General features: G+C 45.7%; 1 protein-coding gene across 1 annotated transcript in view; it reads left to right on the top strand.

Annotated features, from left to right (window-relative positions):
* Ephb1 (EPH receptor B1) overlaps window positions 1–24618 on the top strand; it is a 422319-nt gene that overhangs the window by 128022 nt on the left and 269679 nt on the right. Inside the window, exon 3 of the mRNA XM_005072022.4 lies at window positions 19378–20059. Within this exon, the coding sequence (XP_005072079.1) occupies window positions 19378–20059 (682 nt within the window). The remainder of the gene's footprint in view (window positions 1–19377; window positions 20060–24618) is intronic.

The raw sequence follows: 24618 nt of genomic DNA, 5'->3' as shown, positions 1-24618 counted from the left end.
TGAGGTAGGCCCAGTAGAAGCCCAGGGACTTCAGGGAAGAAGGAAGTAGCTCTCTACGGGAAATCGGGGCATACCTTCTAGAAAGGCTATCAGATGGCAATTAAGAAAAATGAAAAAACAAACAAACAAACAGCAACCTAACACCATAGAAAAGGCCTATGTGAACCAACTGTGGGACTTTTCCAGGCTCCGTTTCACTGCTGAAGAAACTAAAATGAGGGGCAGCTGATAAATTACCTTAGATCACATGGGTTAAAAAGTGTCCCTGTTGCCCTTAACCTTTGGTATGCTGACCCTCTATGGCGCAGCTAATGAGATGCCTGCCTAGGACAAACCGCAGCAGATCTAAGTTGTGGAACACTCAGGTCCAGATGCCTATGAGGTGTAGGAATTCAGGCGCAATGTGTAAAAGCTTTTCCTTTTCTCACAGTATGAGCCATGAATGGAATCTTTTCCTTAGCTATTACCCAGGAATTAGTGTGGCTTTCTCAGCCAGGAGAGGCCAGTCCCCCTGCTGGTGGCCTCTGACCCCATGATCTCTCCTTCGCCTGCCCTCCTTCCCTCCCCTCTTCAGGTAAACCACCCAGCTAAGGCAGAGCCCCCACCCTAGGTCTCCCTCCCGCTCTATCTTTTTCTCTCTCTACCGAAAGGCCTGTAATTAGGAAACATTAGCAGGCTCAAAACAGCTTTCATACCTGAAACATCCTCCCTAATTGCACTCAGCCGAGCTCTTCCCTGGCTATTAATGTCACTTTTATGAAGCAATGAGGAGCAAAACACCCGAGGCACTTAAAACATTTTTTATATAATATGCGTTTTTTAGGAATGGAAGTTTAAAATCACCTGCCTGACAGAGACGGTGATAGACAAAGGCATGGGGGGCTCAGGACTAGAGCCAGGAGGTGGGGCTTCCATAGGAGGTGGAGGGTAGTCCAGGCAATTCAGAATCTGCTCTGGGAAGGAAGAAGGCCTGGTGAGGCACTAGTTGGAAGGTTGGTGGGCACTAGTTGGAGGGAGCCTCAGGGAGGGGAGGTGGGTTGATTCTCGCACGTGTGTGTGTGGGGGGGGCTATGGGGGTAAGGAAGTTGAGAAAGCTTATTTCTAGTTTACTGGATTAAGGGAATTGGGAGTTGTGGCTTTTCAGAATCTTGATGTCACACTAATTTCCTTTCTTTCCCTTAGCAAAGACCCACAGGATCATTCATCAGCCTCTTAGGTCTGTCCCCAAACTCCAGACCTACCTTTCCCTTTTTGGACAAGACATGGCCCCTGAAAGAAGCAGTTGCCTGAGTAGCTCACCTATGACAGTTAGGTTCCAATTCAGGTTGGAGCACACAGGCAAGAGGGTCTGTGTGTCCTGTCCCTAGGACAGGCCTGGCTCGTTTGCGCTCTAGTGGGCATAACCCACGTTACTGGGACTTTCAACCCCTCCATGGGAAAGTTATTCCAGCCCCGAAATTCTTCTGCAAATATCATGTTAGCTTGGAGACCTATTGACAACTCTTCCTGAGTTAAGGGCAAGGGGCTCTTTGGACAGTGACAAAACTTGGCACCAAAATGGAGCAGAGTGGACCAGCTCTTCCAGCTACTCAGAAAGGAAGCCCAAGTGGAGAGCAGAGTATCAGAAGCAATGTGAGGCTGAATTAGGATTTTGGTAAAGGGGTCAGGGTGATACGGCTCAGTTGGCAAAGTTCCTGACACACAAGCATGTAGGTATGAGTTTGGATTGGTAGCACACATGCAAAAAGTTGGACTTGGCATGCACCTATAATGCTGAGGCAGTGGAGACAAGGGATACCTACATGGCTTTCTGCCCACCAAATCAGTGAGCTCCAGATTTTGAGAGGGCTCCTGTCTCAATAGATCAGGAGGAGAACAATTGAGAAAGGTACTCAGTAGCAACCTCTGACCTCTATACACATGCACATGCACATATACTTACATATGCCTGTGTACACATAAACATACATATGTAAACCCAATACATGCGCTCTACACACACACACACACACACACACACACACACACACACACACACACACACAGCATGTGTGCATGCCCAGGGAAGATGCTCAGGAGGAAACACATGAAGGGAATGAATGTCAAGGTCATCAGAAGAAAGTGCAGACCCTAGGAGGGGCAAGTCTGCAGAAACAGGGCAGCTTCTGGTGAAGCTTTCTTTCATTATTATCCACTGTGTTTATAAAGGAGCAAGCCCAGGACTTGGAAGAAGCTGGTATTCTGGGGTTACTTCCTTTTTCTGCTAAGGTTTCTAACTTCTCTGGGCCCATATTCTACATTTATAGCTTGAGTAATGTAAGAGTTTATTTACAATGGGTTAGTGGTGGCACACGCCTTTTAATCCCAGCACTCAGGAGGCAGAGGCAGGCGGATCTCTGTGAGTTTGGAGACCAGCCTGGTCTACAAGAGCTAGTTCCAGCACAGCCTCCAAAGCCACAGAGAAACCCTGTCTTGAAAAACCAAAAGAGTCTATTTATAGAACCACAGGGAGAATTTAATTTGTTTACCCTTTTCTGTAAATCACAAAACTGAGGGCCTGCTTGCCTTGACTAGTGCTTAGCTTGGGTGGGACATGGGTGGAAACAAGATAAACATGACAGCATTTATATTAGGCCATTGTTTTCTTTAATGAAGGCCAGAGAACACACCCTGCTATTGGTAGCAGGATTTCCATTAACTCGTACTACTATCTGTCGCCCTCAGTTAAATACTGGCCTGGTGTAGCAGGTTTTAGGCTCACATGTATCACCTCACTGACTCTCACCAGAACCCTGAAGGTAGGTGATATTTCTTCCAGTTTTCAATGGTGTCCTTAAATCTCAGAGTCATTACTCAAAGTCACAGCACTGAGACTGACCCGGGCCCGTCTGACCACAGAGCTCACTCTTGTTCCACTGTCCGTGGAGGAGTGTGATGCTTGAGGAACCAGAGGGCAGGTAGGCAATGAGCAGAGGCCAATGTTTCCTAACACTCTACAAAGGGAGACTTGATGCAACCACAGCCCAGAGAGTGGTTCTTAAAGAGAGTGACTACTGAGTCAGACTTTTTTTTTAAAAATCAGACTTGGGAGGGACAGCCAGGGCAGGTGATTGGTGATATGAAAGTTTAGGGCAGAAGATAGATAGTAAGTCTAGCTGGGGCATGGAGTGCGAAGCCTCGCTCACAGATCGTGTGAGCCCTGACTAGAAATCCAAGAAGAAACAGGTGGTATCTGTAGATGGTAGGATCTAGGCAGTGATGCAGGGTCTTTCATATGCCCGTTCCCATCCCCTAAATCCTGGTAACCATTCAGAAGTGAGGACACTCTGAAAGGGAGGGCTGTGAGGGGACCTTGGTGGTTTTGGTGTTGGTTGTTCTGCATTAGGGCTCTGTGTGTGTGTGTGTGTCCCTGTGTGGTGCATCTTCATCTCCATGCACTTGGCCCTGATTCATCATGATGGACAAGGAAGTCTCAGCCATGTCCTGGTGTCACAAAGGACAGAACAGTCAATGTGATATTAGAGTATTTGGACTTGTCTTGCTGACTGAGAGCTCTGCTTTGACTCCTACCTGACCAATGATAATGGATTGTGTTTTCACTTAGATACAGACAATTAATTCATTATGCAACAACGAGCCAGGGGTAAGACACTGGGAAATCTTAAAGTTTCTGGGACCTGTTTGTGGCTAGCCACATCTGCGTGCAGGCAGAGGGAAGGCCAGGCTGACCGTAGATATCAGAATGGGCTAAGTGTAAGCCATGGATGGTGCTGGCGTGTCACATGCACCTGGTGCTAGCCTGAGAGGATCTGAAGTACCCGCTCCACCTGGGATCTGAATTTTCAAAGAGACACTGGAAAAGGTAGGATGTGTTCAGTGGTTATTGATGAGTGATCTTGTCTTGTCAAAGAATGTTTGTGGACCAAGGCACCTTTGTCTAGAAATAATCCAAAGCCAGGTCCAGGAAGCGAAGAAATGAGGTAATTTTTTTCTCAGTAGGCATCAGAGTCCTCCACAGGTATTCTGGCACCAAGCTCCAGCTGCCACAGAAAAAAAAAAAATGTATCCCCCAAAGCAGGTTATATGAGGTGGCCACATTCCGATCCAGCTGGGGGAGGGGCAGCAGACTGGAGGGGAGGCATCCTTCTTCCCAGGCCAGATTTAGTTCACTCTTGAGAATGGGAATGGGGCCAAGAGCCCCTCCTTCCTTCCCTGGCTAGCTCTCTTGTTTCCAGGGTATTTCCAGCTGGCTATAGCCAGCATGGCCCATGTGCTATGAGCTCACAGAATGAGAAGCCCATTTTCTCAGCCTATGACCCAGTGTGATGGACCAGCTTCAGGTTGGCCTCTGCTAGGCATTCTGAGCAGTGATCCCCAAGCTGAGGGAAAATGCCACTAGTTTCTCCAGGGCTAACTCTGTGCCCTCCATCAGTGGCACCAGGGGCTGAGCCAAGCTCTATTAGGCAGCTGGGGCCTGGGGCCTGAAGCTCCCGCCCCTGCCTTGTCGAACAAGGCCGTGTTGGGCAGCAGTGCGAACCACATTCAATAGACAGCTTAAGATAATCACATGTGTGAGGTACTGGGATAATAGTAGCTGAATACCCTGCCACCGTTGCCATAGTGACCAGCCAAGCACTGGCTCCCCTCCCTTTTTTCCCCCTCTTTCTTTCTTGTTTTCTGGACCTTCTTGTTTTAGGACTGACTGGTGGGGTGGGGGATGAGTTTGGGAAATGGGGAAAGAGGAGGAAGGGGGAGGGTAGACCCTAGAGGGCCAGGCCATTATATTCTCTTTAAATCCCCCAGTTGGAGGTATTTTAAATCTCAACAGAGACAGAGAGAAACAGTGTCTTAATCCCCAGCTCCCTGTGAATTATTTAAAAGGATGCTGTCAGAAGGATGAATTTGTCACTGTTGCAGTGTCAACAGCAGCAGCTGTCATAATGGCTAGGGACCCCACTCCAGGCAGGGCCTGGTACACCATGCTGCTGCCTGGTGGAGCTTCCAGTGGTGTGGGGGTGTGTAGACCAGATACTCCTCCTGAGGCACAGGTCAGGTCGGCAGTGTCAGGGCTGACCCCACTGCGCTGGAAGATGCTGGGTATGAAATGTGTCAGACTACATAGACATGCCTGTCAGCTGGACCTCAGACCTTCTGGGAATGTGGTGGCTCCCATAGCACGGGGTCCCTGAGCACCCTCTAATCCACAGTGGGAAAAGGAATCAACCCTCACTTGCCTTCGGTGTGGGTTGAGGGAGGGCCATGACCAGCTTTCCCAGCTGTACATGCAACGAGGTGCACACTCATACACACACGTGCACACACACATATATGATGGTGATGAAAGCAGAAGCACAAGCATAGACAACCAGGCAGACAGCAGAGAGCTGCAGATCATACACTCTTGAGGGAGCGCCAAGCCCACCAAGGAGGTCTCACCAGGGGGCTGTCGTCCATACTGACCAACTCCCCAAAGACTTTGACTTGGGTTTTAAGCATCTCAACTATAAATCCTGTTTAATCTTCAGGCATCTCACAGACTAGGTACTTTTAGTGTATCTGTGCTGCAAGGAGAAAACTGGTTTGGAGAGGGTTAAAGACTTGCCTCTGGTTAACCAGCTGGGTCTGGTTGAGCCTAGAGCAGGTGAACTTACACCACCATGCTAACCACACCATGATCTGGTTCTGAGTTGGCCAGGACTACAGAGGCTGTCACTCTTGGCCTTCTCCCAGCCTTCTCCCAGTCTTCCTGACTCTGCTCTTGGAGCCATGCTGGTACCTGGTTTTCTGGGTGAGTCTCGGGTACTTGCTGTGGGGAATTTGCCCTTGTTTCCTATCAGAGGGTGCCTCGGTGCCGAGGTTGTGAAACACAAATGCTGCTTTTCTGTATCAGGTGTACTCACTTGGGACCTTCTCCTTTCTACACTATCCAATATTGGGGTGACACAGATGCTTTAACCCCTCACTTATACTCCTGTAAGTAACCCAGCCAGCTAATTGGTTCACCAGGCTGCATTTGGGTAGAGTTATTTCTTTGGATTATTGTTAGTGTCCCATCTGGAGCGAATAGACATTTGTTTTTATCACCCTCTGGGAAAGTCATATGGCAAAGTCATATAGCATTAAATGCTATTAGAGAGGACATGAGGAAACAGGCAGAGGCAGCTGTAAGTGGAGGTGGGCAGCTGCTTCAAATGGATCTTGTGGAGTTTTGCTTTTAGACTAAAATTTAGAGGCCATATTGGGTAGCATTGTGTAGATGTTCTCCATATTCTAATGATGCCCCTTACTCCTCTGAAACTTGAGTGTGCATCATAGAGTGAATCTATGCTACGAGAATCTGGGGCTCAGAGATTTCTAGTTTGTGCTACACAGGAGGCAATATGAAGTTCTTTGACCATAAAGAAACAATGTTCCGCGAGCCACCCTTCTTTTCAGGAACACTGCATGGGCTGTAGTGATGCGTGAGGGGGCCATTCCTATCCTCCCAGCCAGCACATCTGGGAGGGAAATTAAGCATATTGGGAGGTGAGCTGGTGCTCGAGCCCTCGGGGGAGCCATTGGGGAAACGTTGCCTTGGTTGGTTGGTGTGCTAAATGATAGGTCCCTCTGGGCATGTAGGAGTTTATGCCCCAAGGACCGCATTTTACATTTTCATTAGCCCTCTAGCTTGTCTAATCTCCTAGTTCTTTCAGGCCTAACCTACGGTCTACACTGGAGCTTCCTTCTTGGAGTCCACCCTGATTGTGAGAAGCTAGGCGGTGGTGTCTCTGGGCCATCTGCTGCCCTAATGAGTCTGTGGGCTCCTCTGTGCCTGATGAAGTCGAACACTGCTGGAGGCATGCTCAGAGGAGGCAGCCATCTCCCCTGATTGGGCAAGGCCATCACATTTCCATTATTGTCCCACAGGGCACAGTGGCAACCATTTCTAGTGACATAGCAGCTTCCCCTAACTGCAGGTGATGCCCAATTACAGACTGCCGAGTGGACCCAGAGCCTCTGCGCTGTGTCTGGTTTTAGCTTCTGTGATCTGAGCTGGTGGTTGACGGGGACCCACTGAAAGCTCGATTGAAAGGAGATGATCAATGCTGAAGTAGAATCAGAGGAAGCCTGGGAAATTGTCAGGGAAGTGAAGGGCTGCTGGTTGTCTCCCTGGGTCTGTGTGGAGAGGGAGTTTGGACCTTTTGTCCTTCCATTCGGCTGAGCACAGGGCAAAATAACTTATCTAGGATCAAGATGGCTTCCACACCCCGTTGACTCAGCTAGAGGTGGGGCTTGAGGGTAAAACAGTAATGATGACCATCCCACTAGTAACAGTAATTGTTGGTAGGCAGTAAGTGATAGTTAAAGATTCTTCAAGACTTACTTCTGTGACCCGTGAGGCCTCACCACACCTTCCAAGGAAAATAGTATTTTGCAGGTGAAGAAACTGAAGGTCAGAAGTTGTCTGTGGTCACAGGACTACAGTTAGCTGAGGTGAGGTCACCTGCCCCTGGCTCACCTCCCTGCCTCATCTCTGTCCTGTCTTCCTGACTCTGTGTTCTTACAGCCACACTACTGTCCTGGTTTCCTTGGCATGTACCAGGCTACTTGTCCTGGCATTTGTTCTTGTGTCTGGACTGGACCTCTAGCCTGGCTGGTAGTTGTCATTCAAATTTTAGAAGCCCTTCCCAGCCATCCCCCTCACTGGCTGCCACCTCTTATCTTCCCACATGCTCTGTAACAGCCTGTAACACTGTGTAACCTTGTTGCATAACTTCCCACAGAAAGATTTGGAAAAAGATCTATTCACCTCGGATAGGACACCAATGACAGATCCCCTCCCCAAGACAAACAAACCAACCCCCTCCCCCCCCACAAAAGGCCAATTCCACCCAGTAGCCATACAGCTAACTTCATGTTCGTATTGTTTGTGCACTCTCTGGTTCACCTTGTTACTATATGAGGTCCACAAGGGTTGCAAATTTGTTTGTTTTTTGCTTGTGTTACCAATACCTCACATATTGTTTGGGGATGAGTACATTCTTCAGTCTTTTCCATTCTTGGTTTTAGGCATGACTTCATTGAGCTGGGTATGACACAGGTTAGAACAACTGGGATTTTGTCATGCTAAATAGAGGCAGAAAAGCTGATTTTAATAAGTAAGTGTGTGTGTGTGTGTGTGAGTATGTGAATGTATGTGTATGCATGTATGTGCCCAAGTATGTGTGTGCATACAAGTGTGTGGAAGCCAGTAGCCAATATCAAGCGTCTTCCTCATGCTGAGCCACCTTATGTTTTGAGACAGGGTCTCTTACTGGATTTGGGAACTCATCAATTGGGCTAGACTGGCTGCCCAAATGAGATCTAGGGATCCACCCACCTCTGCCTCCCTAACTTTGGGTTGCAGGGGTGTAGAGGCATACTTGCTGGGGATCCAGACTCAGGTACCTGGACCAAGCAGCAAGCATAAGAACTGAGCCATCTCTCCCCCCCAAATTTCCATTGTTTCTGTCCCTATCTTAAGTAAAAGTGTTCAGAGGAGGTGAACCTTCCCAGCAAGCCTTGTAAACATGTTTTGTGGAAGTTTCTAGGTTGTGGCATTCTTATAGTTAGTGAGAATTCTGAGAGGGAGGGAGGGAGGTTATAACACCAGGTCAGGGCTGACTATCAAGTTCTTCTAGAACTCCTCATGCTTTTTAGGCTGGGATTGGCCTCACAGGCCATGTAGAAATGGCCCAGATCTCTTATCTTCACTGGATTCTTCATCTTTGACCAATATATATTGCTTAGACTGGTCATCAACCTCATTTATCAAAACTGACTACAAATGGCCTTTGCATGCTTCTAATGCAAAGCCACCCTTGTAGATAAAGAATGTATCAGTATCTGGAGGCTGTTCTAAAAGGCAATGCAGAGCTCGTGATAGTGCTCCTGAAAGGGGACAGGTCTGTATACATATATGAGTTTTGGTGTCAAGTTGCACACATGCACAGAGAGAGAGAGAGAGAGAGAGAGAGAGAGAGAGAGAGTGTGACACAGAGGTTCACAATAACTCAGACAGCAGGTGGTCAATGTTCACTGTTAAAATGTCTGTAGACACCTGGGAGCCACTCTGGAGCAACAGAGCAGCTCCAACTTCCAGTAAGTAGGTCTAGCAAACCTAGAGCTTGAAGACACCTAAAGGTGTCATTCCCATTCATCAAAGTCCTAGTCTGAAAGCCTGAGCAAGTATATTCTAATGGGTGTCATTGTTTTCTTTATTATGCTTATCTCAAGGACAGATGGGCTATTTGCATCAATAATAGTGCCCTTTGAAAGGTTGTTTCAAGTTTGTGTGATGTGCAAGCTGGATTGTTTCTTCTTTTCCTTATATAGCACTGTAGTAAATCTCAGTGACGCACCAGTGGCCAAGAAGGCAGAACACAGTAGAGCTTCACTCATTGCCTCTGGCTTCCAGCATCTTTTTAAATAATTCTTTTATTGTTTGAGATTGATATTACATCATTTCCCACTCCAAACCCTCCTGTGTACTTACCACCTTGCTCTCTTTCAAATTCATGCCCTCTTTTTCTTTGTTGATCTCTTCAGTCCATATAACATTACTTGTATGTACGTGTCTCTTCGGGACTGACCATTTGGTGTTGGATAGCCTATTGGCCTGCTCTTCCGTGGGGGAGACTGTTTCTCCTGCTCTCAGCATTCCTTAATTGACTGTAGTTCTTTGTCTAGGGCTGAGACTTCATGAGCTTCCTCCCATTCCACATTAGTGTGGCTATTGGTGTCTTCCTTGTCCGAGTCTTGTTTAGGCAGACATGCTGGTGAGGCTGGATGCTGTAATTTCTGACTTTTTTGGGAGACACAGTATCAAAGCAAGTTTCTCATTCTTCTGGCTCTTATAGTCTTTCTGCCTCCTTTTCCAGTGATCGCTGAGTTTGGGGAGTTGGGTTGTAAATATGCCAGCTGGGATTGGGCTCCACAACCCCAAATTTTGATTGATTGTTGTTTTCTGTAATGGTCTCCCTCTGTTGTAAAAGAAGTTTCCTTAATGAGAGGTGAGGACTACATTTATCTGTGGGCATAAAGATAAATATTTAGAAGGTAGTTAGGGATTACACTGGCTTAGGAAAGTGGTAGGTGTAGGCTCTCCTCCAAGATCTATGACTACATTTGCCCTGGGTAGTTGGCTAGGTTTCCACTACCAGGCATGATTTCCCTCTTGCTGAGTGGGGCCTTACATTCAATTAGAAAGCTGTTGATTGCTGCCAAGGTATGGATGCCACTACTGAACTCTAAGGGTTATCATGCCATGCTGGTCATTGTTGTGGTTCTCGGGTTTTGTATGTATGATTATTGGTTGCTTCCTTTGGTAGCTTTCACGGCACCTTCTGGTACTATGAAATCTAGCTTTGTTTTGAGGGTTGAGCACTAGGAGTAGAGTGAGTCACTCAACACTGTTACAACCCTTCATAGGTATGACCACAGAGGAGAAGGATTTGTGTTTGAGAAGATTCTTAGGGTTAGAAGAATGAATAAGAGTGACTAGGAGAGCTGGGTGGTGGTGGCTCACACCTTTAATCCCAGCACCTGGGAGGCAGAGGCAGGCAGATTTCTGTGAGTTTGAGACCAACCTGGTCTACAAGATCTAGTTCCAGGACAGGTTCCAAAGCCACAGAGAAACCCTCCCTTGAAACCCCCCCCCAAAAAAAACCGAGTGGCTAGGAGAGTCATTGGGAGGGGAGAGTCAATGGATAAAGGAAGAGAACACTGATAGAAGCTCCATGGAAGAAAGACTAGAAGAGAGATTTTGGTTAATCCCTTGTGATAAAGAGAAATGACACAAATAGAGAAAGAAGAGCACAGCTATTCCCAGGCATAGAGAATTTGGCCCTGTGTGGACATTGTGCTGCAGAGAGCAAGATGAGTTCTGAGTATCTGCAGGTAATGTCCAGCAGGCATCCTGAGCACTGGTGAGCAGTGAAATTGGTGATGTACTCCATGGCAACTGACTCCTTGCATGTGGATGAGATCATCTAGGATAAAAAGATGAGCCGAGTACCTATAAGACCTGTGTATTTCATCGGTCCTAGCCATTCCCGGATAAAACATTGATGCATGGCACCAGTGGCGTGAAGCTCTATGCATAGAATGATGTTGCTTGTTGACATGAACTAATAAATTAGTCAAAACACAATTCCTTGTCCTCAAGGAGCTCACAGCTCAGTAGCAGAAACCAAAGTCAAATCCACAAGGCAATTAAAGACTAGTTGGAAAGAGTGTTTTACCAAAAGATTGTTGAATTGTGTGGCACAAACTCACCCATGCTTGAAGCATTCTGAAAACTAATATCCATCCAGATTTAAGCTGGAACATTATCATGGAGGAAGTGAGGCCTGGGACTCATTGAAGGAGGGACTGTAGAGAACTCAGTCTGGCTGTGTGTCTGCCTCCTGACTTGTGTGCAGCTATTTACAGAATGTCCTCCATCTCTCTATTTGTTAACAGATCTTGCCCCTCTTGAATGGTGTCCAGCCAGGTCTGCCATTCTTTGGCTTTGTGTGGTGGAGATCAGATGGTATGGTGGAAGGAAGATTACGTAAAGGTTTTAGGTCCAGTCAGAACTTCAGCAGCAATGCTTAGACGTGGACATGGCTTGAGCGATTAACATCTTGTATGTTGTATTGCCTTGTATGTTGCCACTATTTTCTGACAAAACACCAGTGATGGTGACAACAACAAAATCAAACAGAAACAAGACATACTGTGTAAGCCCCATCCATAGGACAGTGACTTTGGGAATGTAAGAGAGAGGCCAGTTAGGAGAAACGGTATTCTGCACGAATGGCCAATTGAGCTTGGACTTTCTGAACACTGTGGGCCTGGCGACTGCCTGATGGGCCTCCAGTGTGGAAAATTCCGTTTTGGCATGGGATTCTGAAGCCAAGGGACACTTTTAGATACTACTTAGGTCTTGAGTTCCAGTAATGGGGGTGTCTCCTTGACTACCTGTTTCCTCTCTAGATGCTGTCTTTGTCTCCATTTTAGCATCATTTGTTCATTCAGAAACAAGATAGACTGAAGGAATGTTTGGCACTTGGTTTAGAATTGAATTTCTTAGACTTCTTCCCTTCAACACCATTTGCTTCAGAAAAGTTTATGCAAACCTGAGTACATGGGTCTATAAGTTAGGTTTGCAAATCAAAGTTTTACAGATAGTGACTCACAAAGAAATTTATTTTAAGACAGCTTTTTGTATTTTATATAATTTCAGCATTTATTAAAGACAAATTCAAATTTGCACACTGATGACATGGTTATGCTTGCATGTTTTAGAGATGAAGAATTAACTCTTTGGCTAAATACTTGATACTGTAGGACATGTACCATCTTCAATATTTCAAGGTTTATCAGTATTTTGTGTTTATGATCATCAATGCTGAAAACACCAGTTCATATTAATTGAGTACCTAATGTTAGAAGTATGTTTAGGGCCATTTCAGAAGTTGTTGAAAATTCTGCCCCAATCCCAAGCCCAAATTCAATTCATGATTTAAAAAAAATGAAACTGAAGTCAGCAACTCAAATAACAATTTTTAAAATTAAACATCCTAACAAAATAGAATCCAAAGTTGTACTTATTTGATACATGCTGAGGAAAATATTTGTCTTTGGTTTCTGTAATTAAGCCATCCTGGTTTAATTAATATATCATAGAACACTCCTATGTACAGAAAGAACAGCATATGATTGGCTCAAGTCTGAACTGAGGGTGTTTGAGTTTGTTGGCCTTGCATGGCGTGGCATGTGCAGAAAGAAGTGTGCATATTGTGTATACAGAATGTAAGTGTGCATATTGTGTATACAGAATGTAAGTGTGCATATTGTGTATACAGAATGTAAGTGTTCATATTGTGTATATAGAATGTAAGTGTTCATATTGTGTATACAGAATGTAAGTGTGCATATTGTGTATACAGAATGTAAGCAGCAGTAAAGCTCTGTGTTGAGCATTACCAGAGGCCAGAGATGTTTTGGATTCATTACATGTTGATTTGTGTTAATCCTTGGTCCTTGTATACTTAGAAACCTTTTACTATTGTAAATTTGTATATGTGTATGGGTGTGTGTGTGTATGTGTGTGTGTGTGCTTCCGTGTGTGTGTGAGAGAGAGACAGACAGACAGAGAAAAAACACTATATGCATTTGTCATCACATAAAGGGGGTGGCCCATTGTTTAAGAAGCTGAAGTATAGAACGATAAAGGAGTGAGAAGGGCATTCTGGGAAAGGGGTATAGGGTGAGCAGAGGTATGGGCTGCTGTGGGCATGGTATTTGTGAATGACACAGGCCAAGTCTGCATTGTTGGGGAGTTGAGTATCAACTGCCCAAAAGAATAAAGTTTTTATTTTTAGCTACAGTGATGTATTTATTCATATTATAGATATACTTATTGTAGGCATATAATTAAATTATTTCAGTAAATTTTAAAGGTTTGTGATCATCATGCTCTAATCTCAGAATATTCCCTTCAACCCAAAGGAAGATTCTTACCTACTTCTACCCCTTTGCGGACATTCCCCAGTAGACTCCCCAGGCCCAAGAAAAATACTTTTATGTTTGTTTATTTGGTACTTCTGATTCTATGTGTGTCTAGAATCATATAATGCCTGGTATTTCGAGCCATATAGCTCCCTTCACTCCACACAATGTTTTTTGGGGTTCACCCCTGTTTTAATATGTATCAGTAATTTACTCCTTATGTTGCAAATAATATCCCACTGTATGGAAACATTATACTTTGTTTATGAATTTGCCACTTAATGGATATTAACGGCATTCTTCGGTCATATTAAAGAATTAAATTGAGAGGTCCAGGAAGACGGGTGGGTGTAGAGAGATTGATGTGCAGTGAGATAGGAGAGGTACTCCACAAATAGGATTTATAATAATGGTTGGTGAGAAATTCTATTTCAGTGAATGACTGTGCAAAGCTCCCAGTCAGTAGATCCTGGGAAGGCTTACGGAATGTGATTCTCAGAGGCATGGCTACCTCTGGAGCTCAAGATGTCCTGAGAGAATTGTACATATCTGGTTTTATATGTGAAATTGTATCTGAGGAATGATCCTTCAAGTAGAATTGCTGAGTGAAAGGCTGTGAGTGGATGTAATTTTTGATAGGAATGGTACGAATTTGCCTCCCATCCAGCTGTGTATCAGAATTCTTTTATAAAGGTTTATTTTTAGCTTATTTGTGTGAGTATTTGCCTGCCTGCATGTATGTATGTGTGCCACATGTGTGTCAGTGCACAAGGAGGCCAGAAGAGGGGACCAGATCCCTGAAACTAGCATGGATGTTTGTGAGATGCCATGTTGGTTCTGGATCTTGAATTCTGGTTTTCTGAAGGGGAGCAAGGGCTCTTAACTGAGCCGTTCCTCCTGCCTGTGTATCATTACTCTTATCTCCAATATCCTTTCAGATACAGTGTCTTCAGACTTTTATTCTTTAACCACTACCACCAACAAAAAAGTCAAAACATGGCTTAGACCATGTTTGCATGGCTGACTGGCATGCCAGATCTTGTCATGTGACTTCATCTCAGTGAGCCGTTTGTTGATATTCTTTGCCTGTATGTCTATTTTATTACTCATATATAAGCTCTCTATGTATTAGAGGAAATTGTTGTGTTATTTGGTACATCATAAATAGTTTTGAGGGTTTTCTTCATCAGGTTGTTTTCTACTTATTTTCTCTTTACTTACCCCCATTTCTATCTAGCCAATTTAAAAAGTGAAGAAAATTGGGGAAGCTCAATTTATCAAATTATGGTCTCTTGAGTTTTTGCAGAGAAATTGTCCCTGCAATTTCTTTTGGTATTTTTATGGCTTTGTTTTTTAATGTTTAACTCTCTGATTTATTGGGAATTTATTCTGGAATAATGGGTGGAGGATGGGAGAGCTAGTTTTTTTTTCCAGATGGTTACCCAGTTATTGAAAATTTGGTAAAAAATTGATTTACCCTTCTCCATTGATTTGAGTTTAGGTGAACATTTTCAATGTTGAGAGAAGCAACTGCATCAAATTAAAAAACAAACAAACGAACAATGTTATCCGTTTCCACTTCCTGTCATCTTCTCAGTCATTACCTCACTTATATGTGGCACTTTATCACTTTATCTCTTTAATGTCTTGCCAATCTGGTTAGCCACTCGTGGTACTTTGCTGCTGTTTAATGTCAGCAGGGAAAACACAGGGCAGGAGCTTAGAACTGGAGGCTGGGAAGTGACCACTGGACAGAGAAGTTTTGTAAATCTGCCCTTGGACTGTGCAGGTTAATGGTAACAAAAATTAGTCCTGAAAACGGAATTGAGTATCTCTTCAGTCATACCATTGAAGATTCATAGAAACTTCTGGCTTTTAGAGGAATGGCACAGGGAAACCAGCATTTCTAAGTATCTGAGATACTCAAAGATGGTGTGGAAAGGTGCTTATGGGGCATGTGGACCCTTGGGTCTGGTCTATTCACTGTCGGGGAGAGTCTCCCCAAAATGTCTCTCTTATCTCCACAAGTCTCCTCCCCTATCCCATCATCTTTCATAGCTGGATGACACTGCTCTCCAATTATCCCTCCCATGCACTTAGGCCTCCCTACAGCCTAGTTCCTACTCTAAACATTATAATGTTTAGAGATATCCTCTAAACATTATAGTTTGATCACCTATGTGTTTCCTTTCTAGAACTCACCAATGTTTTCTGTACTCATGTTGAAGTCCAAAGTTCATATTATGTCCTGCCTCCCTCTGTTTTATCCCTACCATGCCTACTAAATCTAGCTTTTTGAGACCCTGGCAAGTGAATTTCATCCCCGAATGAATGACACCAGCTTATTTCTCACCACAGGGCTTTTGTATTTGTGTGCCTTTAGGCAGAGATGCTCTGCCCATTTCTGCCCCTATGATACACTCTTCGCCAAGACAGCTCCTCTCCATCTACTCTAGATGCTTGGATACTCTTTTGGAAGACTTTCTTGCATTTCATATATATCCCTTTCTTGGTACCTCATAACCTCCCATTAATTAACACAATTATAATTGTTTAGTTATTTTGATACTTTCTAATTTCTGTCCTTGTCCCTAGGTCCTCAGCTTCACACTGCCTTATCCCCGGTGGCTAATGGAATGCCTGGCATAAAGCTGGCATTTCAAAAACATTTTCCACTGATGAATGAGTGAGGTTTTGCAATAAAGCAATGAGACTGATGCCGTGTATCATCAACAAATAGCAATGCTTGTCCCTCCCTGCTGGGAATGCAGCCCGTCCTAGTTGTCTCTATGAACTGAAATCTTCTCTTTCTTTAAGGCCCTCCCCATCGTAATTGCTACTTATCCTGGAAGGCATTTATCTCTCCTCTAGCCCTGTCTTCTCTCTTTCTTCTCCCGCCCCCACAGCACCAGCTGACAGGAGAAGAATGGAAGCCGGAGAGAAATTAATGCACGGCGCTGTAGTTGTAGTCTCCTTTCCCCCCAAACCACAGGGAGCTACTCTTTCCATTTCTTTCTACTCTTTCCTTTTGAATATACAGCTCCATCCCCTCTAATTTGATTTGAGCGCTCCCTTAGGAGCTGTCACAGAATCCATTAGATCTGTAGGATTTTACAACTTGAGGTCACCCAGTGTGATTCCTCATTTTACAGATGAGGAAACTGAGGCCCGGAGAGGTTAATGTCTGAAGCGATTACCTCTGTTGGGTCTTACAATGCTAATCAGCGTCATTTTCAAAGATGGATGTTCTCAATATCCCAGCTCTGCGGAGTGAAGTCCTCATTCTGTTTATCTCAGTGGTAATGCCTTGGCACTCAGGTGAGCCTGGTAGGTAGGACTTCCCTTCCCAGGCAGAGCTGCATTAGAGTTGGGTGGCCAGAGGCTCTGGCTGTGACTAGACCTCTGCCCTGAATAGGGTCACGTGCTTCACCTGGGCATCAACCAAAGAGCTCCAGGGTTTATGCTGAGACCCTGCTGGAACAATGGATCATGAGACCTGTTGGGTTTAAACAATTCTAGAACACTGAAAGAAAGCTGTCCACCCTTCCTTGCAAAGCCGTGTCAGGTCAGCAGGGGAAATGTCTTGGAGTGGTGCCGGGAGGGACAGAAGCCTGAAAGCCATCTCAAATGCTGCCAGCAACTTCTCCCTCATCTGTTTGCTTTCTGGTTTCCAAAACCCAGTCAAGCAGAACAAAACTTCCACAAACACATTTAAATAGAACATAACACAGTCTTTAAGAAAGGGGGGAAAAAGTGGCTCCTCTACATCCAGAGATCAATAAGAAATTAAGCAAAGCCCAGGTGAGGTTTGACAGCATGGATTTATACTCCACATGAGCTGTGGAGCAGAGCTTTTGCCCAGACATATCCTCATGTATACACAGTTCTGGTGCTGGGTCCAGATGCTGAATGTCCCTTACTTATATGCTGTGATCCTTTAGGGGTCCACCAACCACTGGTGGGGTGGGATACTTCAGTGTGTCTACATTTTTACGGATGGAAAATGGGTAGAGCAAGTGCCTGCATGGGGTATGCTGTCCAGCCTGGGTAGAATAATCTGGGAGCCCGGAGGTTTTTCCAGAATTGCAGTTACTCCAGCAAAGATCAGAAAGGCATCCTAGGTCAAAGGCATAAAGATGGAGTTTGAAGGTGGAAGCCTCTTGCAACTTTAGCAACATTAGAGTATTGGTGTTCCAAGTTGAGCATGGAGGGGTGCTGGGGGCCATAGAGTGATTACAAGGAGCTGGAGATGTATTTCAGTTAGCGGAGTGCTTGCCTAGCATGCACAAACTCTAGAATTCAACCTACTTAAACAGCTGTGGTTCAACATTCAGCACTACCTAAGCATCTGTAGTTTAACCTCCACTAAACAAACAGCTGTGGTAGTAGTTGCCTATAATACATTTGGGGAGGTAACAGCAGTAGTAGTGACATAGCAAATTCAAAATCACCCTATGCTATCTGCAGGGGGAGAGGGAGGGAAAGAGAGGGCTCAAATAAAATGACAGATGGGATACTGGTTACTTTATAGGAGAACTCAGATTTTTATCTAGGCAGCAAATCAAGTTGTACCTTTGGTCCCCAAGGGTTTCTGGAAGGAACTCATTAGAGACTCTGGAGCAGGAACTGGTATTCTAAGAGGGCTGAGAGACCCCTGAAAGCCTGGATATGCTGGTCAGCTCTCTAGATGTCCTCCTTTTGTCCCTTCCACCCTTGACACTATGTGCCTTCCTTTGTAGCCCTAGGGGTAAAGGTTCCTTTAGTTATCAACTTCCTTCCATTACCTGTTGAAGAAATCCCATTCTAAAAGTTTCTAGGCTATTCAGAGCAGCACCCCTCCTACACAGTATCTCTTACAGCCATGGGCCATGGAGGAATTGCATGATGTCTTATTAACCATGAATTGGCTATTAAGTCCCATTGTAGGACTCATGCAGGATGTGAAGTAAGTGTGCTGTTCCCCCACTTTTCCTCTGCTACATAAAGATTTTGAAATATGAGTTCATTTTCCAATATGAATCGTGGTTGTCTCTCCCAGAGTAAGCAATGGTCCTTCCTTTCTTTCTTTTTTTTTTTTTTTTTTTTTTTGGTTTTTACGAGACAGGGTTTCTCTGTATTGTTTTGGAGGCTATCGGTCCAGCCCGGCCTTGAACTCACAGAGATCTGCCTGCCTCTGCCTCCCGAGTGCTGGGATTAAAGGCGTGCTCTACCACCGCCCGGCGGTCCTTCCTTTCTAAGTACTGTCCTCCCACCTTGCTCCTCCACCACATCTCAGCATAATTAACTTCACTAAGAGTATCTCTTAGCAGCCTCCATTGTTTTGCAGTCTAGCTCTTTCAAAGAGATTGCTCTTCTAAAACAAACGGTTTTCAGAATCTAAGTTTGTTGAGAAACAAACAAACAAAACGTTTTTCTTCACATGCTTTAACAGAGGTATAAAAGGAGTTTTTACACAATAAATATATTAGGCTCACAGATGGGAATGTTCATTGTGGAATTCTTTCATAACTGGATCTCTGATCCATAGAGTAGGCACAGTTGGCAGCAAAGAGTATGGTGCCTGCCCTCATTGAGGGCCAGTAAAGGATACGCACAGCATGAGATTGCCAGGCTTGCTAAGGGGATGCTTTCTATAGTTAAATCTGCTGTATCTGGGGATGGGTTGTAGAGAACTTTGAATCTCTGGGAATCTTTAAGACACAGATATGGCTATATGACCTCATTTGTTAAGTAGAGCAGTGGGGCTGGTGAGCTCTTAAGGCCCCTCCACAGCTCTGGAATTCTCTTCTATACTGCCTCTTTTGGTCTTCTCACTCTCTCCTTTCTGATTTTGCATGTGTGCCTGTGGCCTGCTTGGGACAGTGGGAAGAAGTCAGTGGCTACGATGAAAACCTGAACACCATCCGTACTTACCAAGTGTGCAACGTCTTTGAACCCAACCAGAACAACTGGCTGCTCACCACTTTTATCAACAGACGGGGTGCCCATCGAATCTACACAGAGATGCGCTTCACTGTGAGGGACTGCAGCAGCCTCCCAAATGTCCCAGGCTCCTGCAAGGAGACTTTCAACTTGTACTACTATGAGACTGACTCTGTCATTGCCACTAAGAAGTCAGCCTTCTGGTCTGAAGCCCCCTACCTCAAAGTGGACACCATTGCTGCAGATGAGAGCTTCTCCCAGGTGGATTTTGGGGGAAGACTGATGAAGGTCAACACAGAAGTCAGGAGCTTTGGGCCTCTTACTCGGAATGGTTTTTACCTCGCTTTCCAGGATTATGGAGCCTGCATGTCTCTGCTCTCTGTCCGGGTCTTCTTCAAAAAGTGTCCCAGCATTGTGCAAAATTTCGCAGTGTTCCCGGAAACCATGACAGGAGCAGAGAGCACGTCTCTGGTGATTGCTCGGGGCACATGCATCCCTAATGCAGAAGAAGTGGACGTGCCCATAAAACTCTACTGCAATGGGGATGGAGAGTGGATGGTGCCCATTGGACGCTGCACCTGTAAGCCTGGCTATGAGCCAGAAAACAGTGTGGTCTGCAAGGGTAAGTCTGGGTCTCCTCAGTGTCTGCTTCCATCTTATCTGGGGAGATCCAAGTTCATTACTTTCCTGCTTCTAGTTCGGGGTCATACAGGAAAAGAGAGAACCTAGTGGCTTATTATAAATCTTAGAAGAACCTCTGTCCTGATGGTTTCCAGTTGGGACAACTGTCTCTCTATATGTGTGGAGGAAAAGATGGGAAAAATTCTGAACAATAGAAAATTATTCAATAACCACCTATTTACATTTAGTTTGGGAACACACATTTTTCTATCCCCCCCCCACCACTCTATGCATCTTTCTTCAGTCTCAAACTCTGGGGGGCAAGGAGTATTTGGGTTGTCATGGACAGTTCACTCAAGGGTAATTGAGAAGTGACTGAATTTGGAAAATATTTTACTTCATTTCGGTCCAGCTCCCACAGCATTGAACTTGGTCCTGAAGCCATGTAGCTCATTAACCGAAAGCCCTCTGGCTTGACTGTCTTTCTCCAGGGGCTCAGTGCCAGGCCCTGGAAGGAGATGAAGCTACTGGGACAGGAATGGGAATGTTCTGTGTATGGAGAGTTACCTTTGCTTCTGAGTGGGGCAGACTAATGCAAACTGTGCAGATTGGAGGTTTAAGGTGTTACATGCTCACACAAGATCTCTGAACCCTACATTGCCTTTGTTTACTATATGTTCATAAATATGCTGAACTGGCTCCATTTGGTCCCAGAGTGAATGGAAGGGTCTAGAAGCCCTATATCTTGTCTTGTCTACATCATTGGAGCTGAGTATAGGGTAATGCAGGGGTGGGAAGAAAGGTGTGTTCCATTATTAAGTCTTGCTTATGACCTTCAGAAGTTTGGATTGTTTAAAAAGGCCTGGAAATGATCAGCTTCTTTGTAATTTAACTCAAGGGTTGCCCCCTCTCTTTTGTAGTTTGGGAGTGAAATTAGCTCCTCCATCTCAGGTCTCCTTAAAGCACCAGGTGGTCCCCTGGTGCTGCTGGAGCACCTACCCAGCCCTTGTCTGTTTCTTCCCTCCTTCCCCAAACACCTGCATGTGAAATGCCTGGCCAAGGATTCTGAAAGCCCATCAGCACGCGATCCCATGGATTCAGCTAATTGCCTGGGCTGGGGCCTTCGCACAGTCTTTCTGGGGCCTGCTGGGAACACAGAGCTGTGCCTTTGTGTCTTTATTGGATTTCTTGGTTCTGGGACCCATGATGGATGGCATGGAAACAGAGGGGAGAGCGCGCCAGATCCAGTGATGAATCAACGCAGACAGTTTTAAGACCAGCCGGGTCTGGTCCCACAGAGCTCCCTTGTGTCCCACAGGTTGGGGGTGGGGCAAGGGCACCCTCTTTGGCATTCTTCAGGGTCTGAGTGGGGACCAAGACACCAGGCTGTCTTAAAGGCACAGGTGCAGCAGCTACTGGGCATGCTTGTAAACCATGCTGGGGTGCAATTCTCTGGCTTCAAAGGGCTGCCACACGGAAGCTGCTGGTGGGAGCCCTCTCATTTTTCTCATTATTTCCTGAGCAGAGTGGCAGGGATGGGAGCAGGCATTGTTGGTTGTGTTTTAATTGGGACTCTGGGAAACAGGCTTTCGTTTCTTTGGACTAATTGGAATGTTACTCTTTTGGGGGGCTCTGCTGTCCACACTGCTTGTCAGTCACCTCTCACAGTTGTCCTGGGAGGGCCTGTGGGGGCAAATATGTAAATGCAAGTTGTTTCTTTTCATTCTTCCTTCTTGACCCAAACAGCTCTTACGGGCTTGCTTGGATGTTGCTAATCTCCGACTGTTGTGAGCATAGCTTAACTTTACCTGTTAACTGTATTGTAAACTCATTGGTGGATGGAGGAAAGAGGGGAACGGGCATCCTCTTTACACAGGTAGCTACATTCTCATGGCAGGAGAAGCCTTCATCCCTGTCTCAGGAGCTTGACATTTGCATTCCCTCACTTGCTGGTATAAGAACTCTGTTGCCTGAGCCAGGTCGCTCTGGCGGTGAATGAGGGGACCCAAGCCCTGTGTAGATGGAGAGTTTGGAAGGTTGTTGTGCCCTTGGGATAGACAGTGTGTGTAGAGAACTGAGGTTGGTCCATATGCTGTGTTTTCGAGGGGAGTCTTCCAGCCACATTATGTGAGCATGCAGTGTTGCATTCTCGGGTGGCCACCTCATGAGAACAGTATCGGGGAGAACGAGGAAAAGCAATGGAGGTCCAACAGCTGCTATGTCCTGACATAGCCTGGGAATTCTTGTTGCCTGAATCTCACTGTGGGGAGCCTGAGAGTGTTGTGGTTCTCACTCTGTGCCAATACCCCACCCCCTAGGATATTTGCATATGTAGAATCTATAGAGTGGCTACAGAAACAGTATCCTTCTGTTTTGGGGTTCCCCCCCCTTTTTTTAAGGAGTGACTATTGTGATGGGCAAGGAACCATATTCTCTTGCTTCCGATTTCTGTCTGCTAAACCCATGTATCTGTCAAATTCATGGTGACCAGTCAGCGGGTTGTGCGGAGGTACCTGGAGACCAATTAGGCAGCCCAGGCAGCCAAGAGCAGTTCTGGCCTAGAGCACTTCCTGTTGTGGAGAGAGGGGATGTGAGGAGAGAACAAGCAGAGCCGGGTGGTGGAACTTGTGTGTTAGCATGCGGCTCACATACTTTCTAGAGAGCCTGCCTGTGACTCATCCTTTCTGTAACACGCACACAGGCTCAGCAGGCAGAAAGAAGCGCATGGGCATGTTGGTCCTACCACCAACTCTGACCTCATCCTGTGTCAGTCAATACGGAATTGTTAATTACTTGGGAGATGGCTCATCTATTTCAACTTCAGGACATGTGCTCATAGTTTAGTGGATTAACAAGAAAACACAGCTTTCTTTCTCTCTTTGTGCCGCATTCCTCTTGGTAAAGTTGGTGGTGAAGTGATTCTTTGTGTGGGCCCCATGCAGCCTAGCTCTCTGTGTAATAGGCAGGCCATGAGGTGGTGCTGGGCAAGCCTTATTGGCCAAGGTTAGCCTGAAGGAAGATGGTGAGGCTGTGGCTTGTTAGGGTTTGTGGTGCTGTGATAAAACAGCATGACCGAAAAACAACTGGGGTGGAGGCTTGTAGTTAAGCTTATAATTCTCAGTTACAGTCCATCATTCGAGGGAAGTCAGGGTAGGAACTCAAACGGGACAGGAACTAGGAGATAAGAACTGAAGCAGAGGCCATGGAGGAACGCTACTTAGTGGCTTTCTCCTTATGACTTGCTCAGCTTGCTTTTTTATAGAACCCAGGACCACCTGTTCAGGGTGGCACAGCCCTGAGGGAGCTGGATCCTCCCACATCAATCATCAATCAAGAAGATGCCCCTACAGAATTGCCTATAAGCCAATTTGATGGAAGAAGCAGTTTCTTCATTGAGATTCTGCCTTCTCAACTGTGCCCAGGTTTGTGCCAAGTTGACAAAACTAACTGGCACAGGCCTGGAACTGATGGTTGTAGAGTGCCTACTAGGAGCAGGCCCTAACTGGGGGTTCCATTCCACCCTTGTGTATTCTCTGAAGGGCTGACTTTGCCCTTACAGCTTCCAGAAGCATCTGCTTCATGAACTTCTTTCCAGCATTAGGTAGAGGTGATGGACTGTGGCTCAGTAAATACTAGGGTACACAGCCCTGCCTATCATGCCTGTTTGTCCACGTTCCTGCCTGTCCCAGGTGCCTTGACCGCTGGCAGAGGATAGTGATCTATGGTGCCCAGAGAAGAATTCTAACCTTGGCAGATGGGACTACAGGCCAGAGGCTAATTGACTTGGTGCTGTAGCTGGTCAGGAGTCCCAGAGGAGTTCTAAGTAGATGACAGGGGGTCAGGAAGCTGACTGGCCAGATGTTACAGAAAAGAATAGTCTTTCCTGCAGAGAGCCAGCACTGGCTACTTGGTACCGGAACCCCCAAGAACACTAGGAGTGGTACCACTCCTGACAGCAGACAGGGCCTCACCTTTAAAAATTCCTGTTTTCTGCTCAGACTTGAAACTAGTGATGGAGCTGAGCATAGCTGGGAAGCCCTGTGGCTTTTCCAGGGAATTCTAAGTCCAACCATCACCAGTCCAGCCATGGACGCTGACAGGGCCTTAGAACATCCTGGAGAACAGGACAGTTCTCTGTTCTGAATCGTTCCATGGTCTCCAGTTCTCTGTCTCCCTGAAGAAACTGTGTTGGACTTGGCAACCCTAGCTGTGTAGGCTCTATCCTGACATCTCCCGGAGTGTCTCCTTCCCTAGAATGGCTGCATCTTTACCCCTGTCACACACACCAAGTGGAGACATTTTTCTTTGGTACCTACATGTAAATTCCTTCATGCATGGAAACCCAAGGGACACTGTGAACCTTCCAACAATTTTGATACCTTTTGTAAACTTGAATAGTTGAGATGAGCCACTTTATAAGCCTAGGGGAGTTAAGATGAAAAATCTGCAAGATTTGAAGGTGAAGAAAATGTGTCTAATTTAGCGCAAAAGAGGTTTCTAAGGCCGATTCCCATTCCCCTGAGGGCTGTTGGCTTCAACGTTGGGCTCCTTGACAGTTCC

This window comes from Mesocricetus auratus, unplaced genomic scaffold (assembly GCF_017639785.1).
Source record: "Mesocricetus auratus isolate SY011 unplaced genomic scaffold, BCM_Maur_2.0 Super-Scaffold_100691, whole genome shotgun sequence".
In the NCBI taxonomy this organism is placed as follows: domain Eukaryota; kingdom Metazoa; phylum Chordata; class Mammalia; order Rodentia; family Cricetidae; genus Mesocricetus; species Mesocricetus auratus.
Note: the sequence above shows the minus strand (reverse complement) of the source record. Positions and strands in the feature narration are given on the sequence as shown.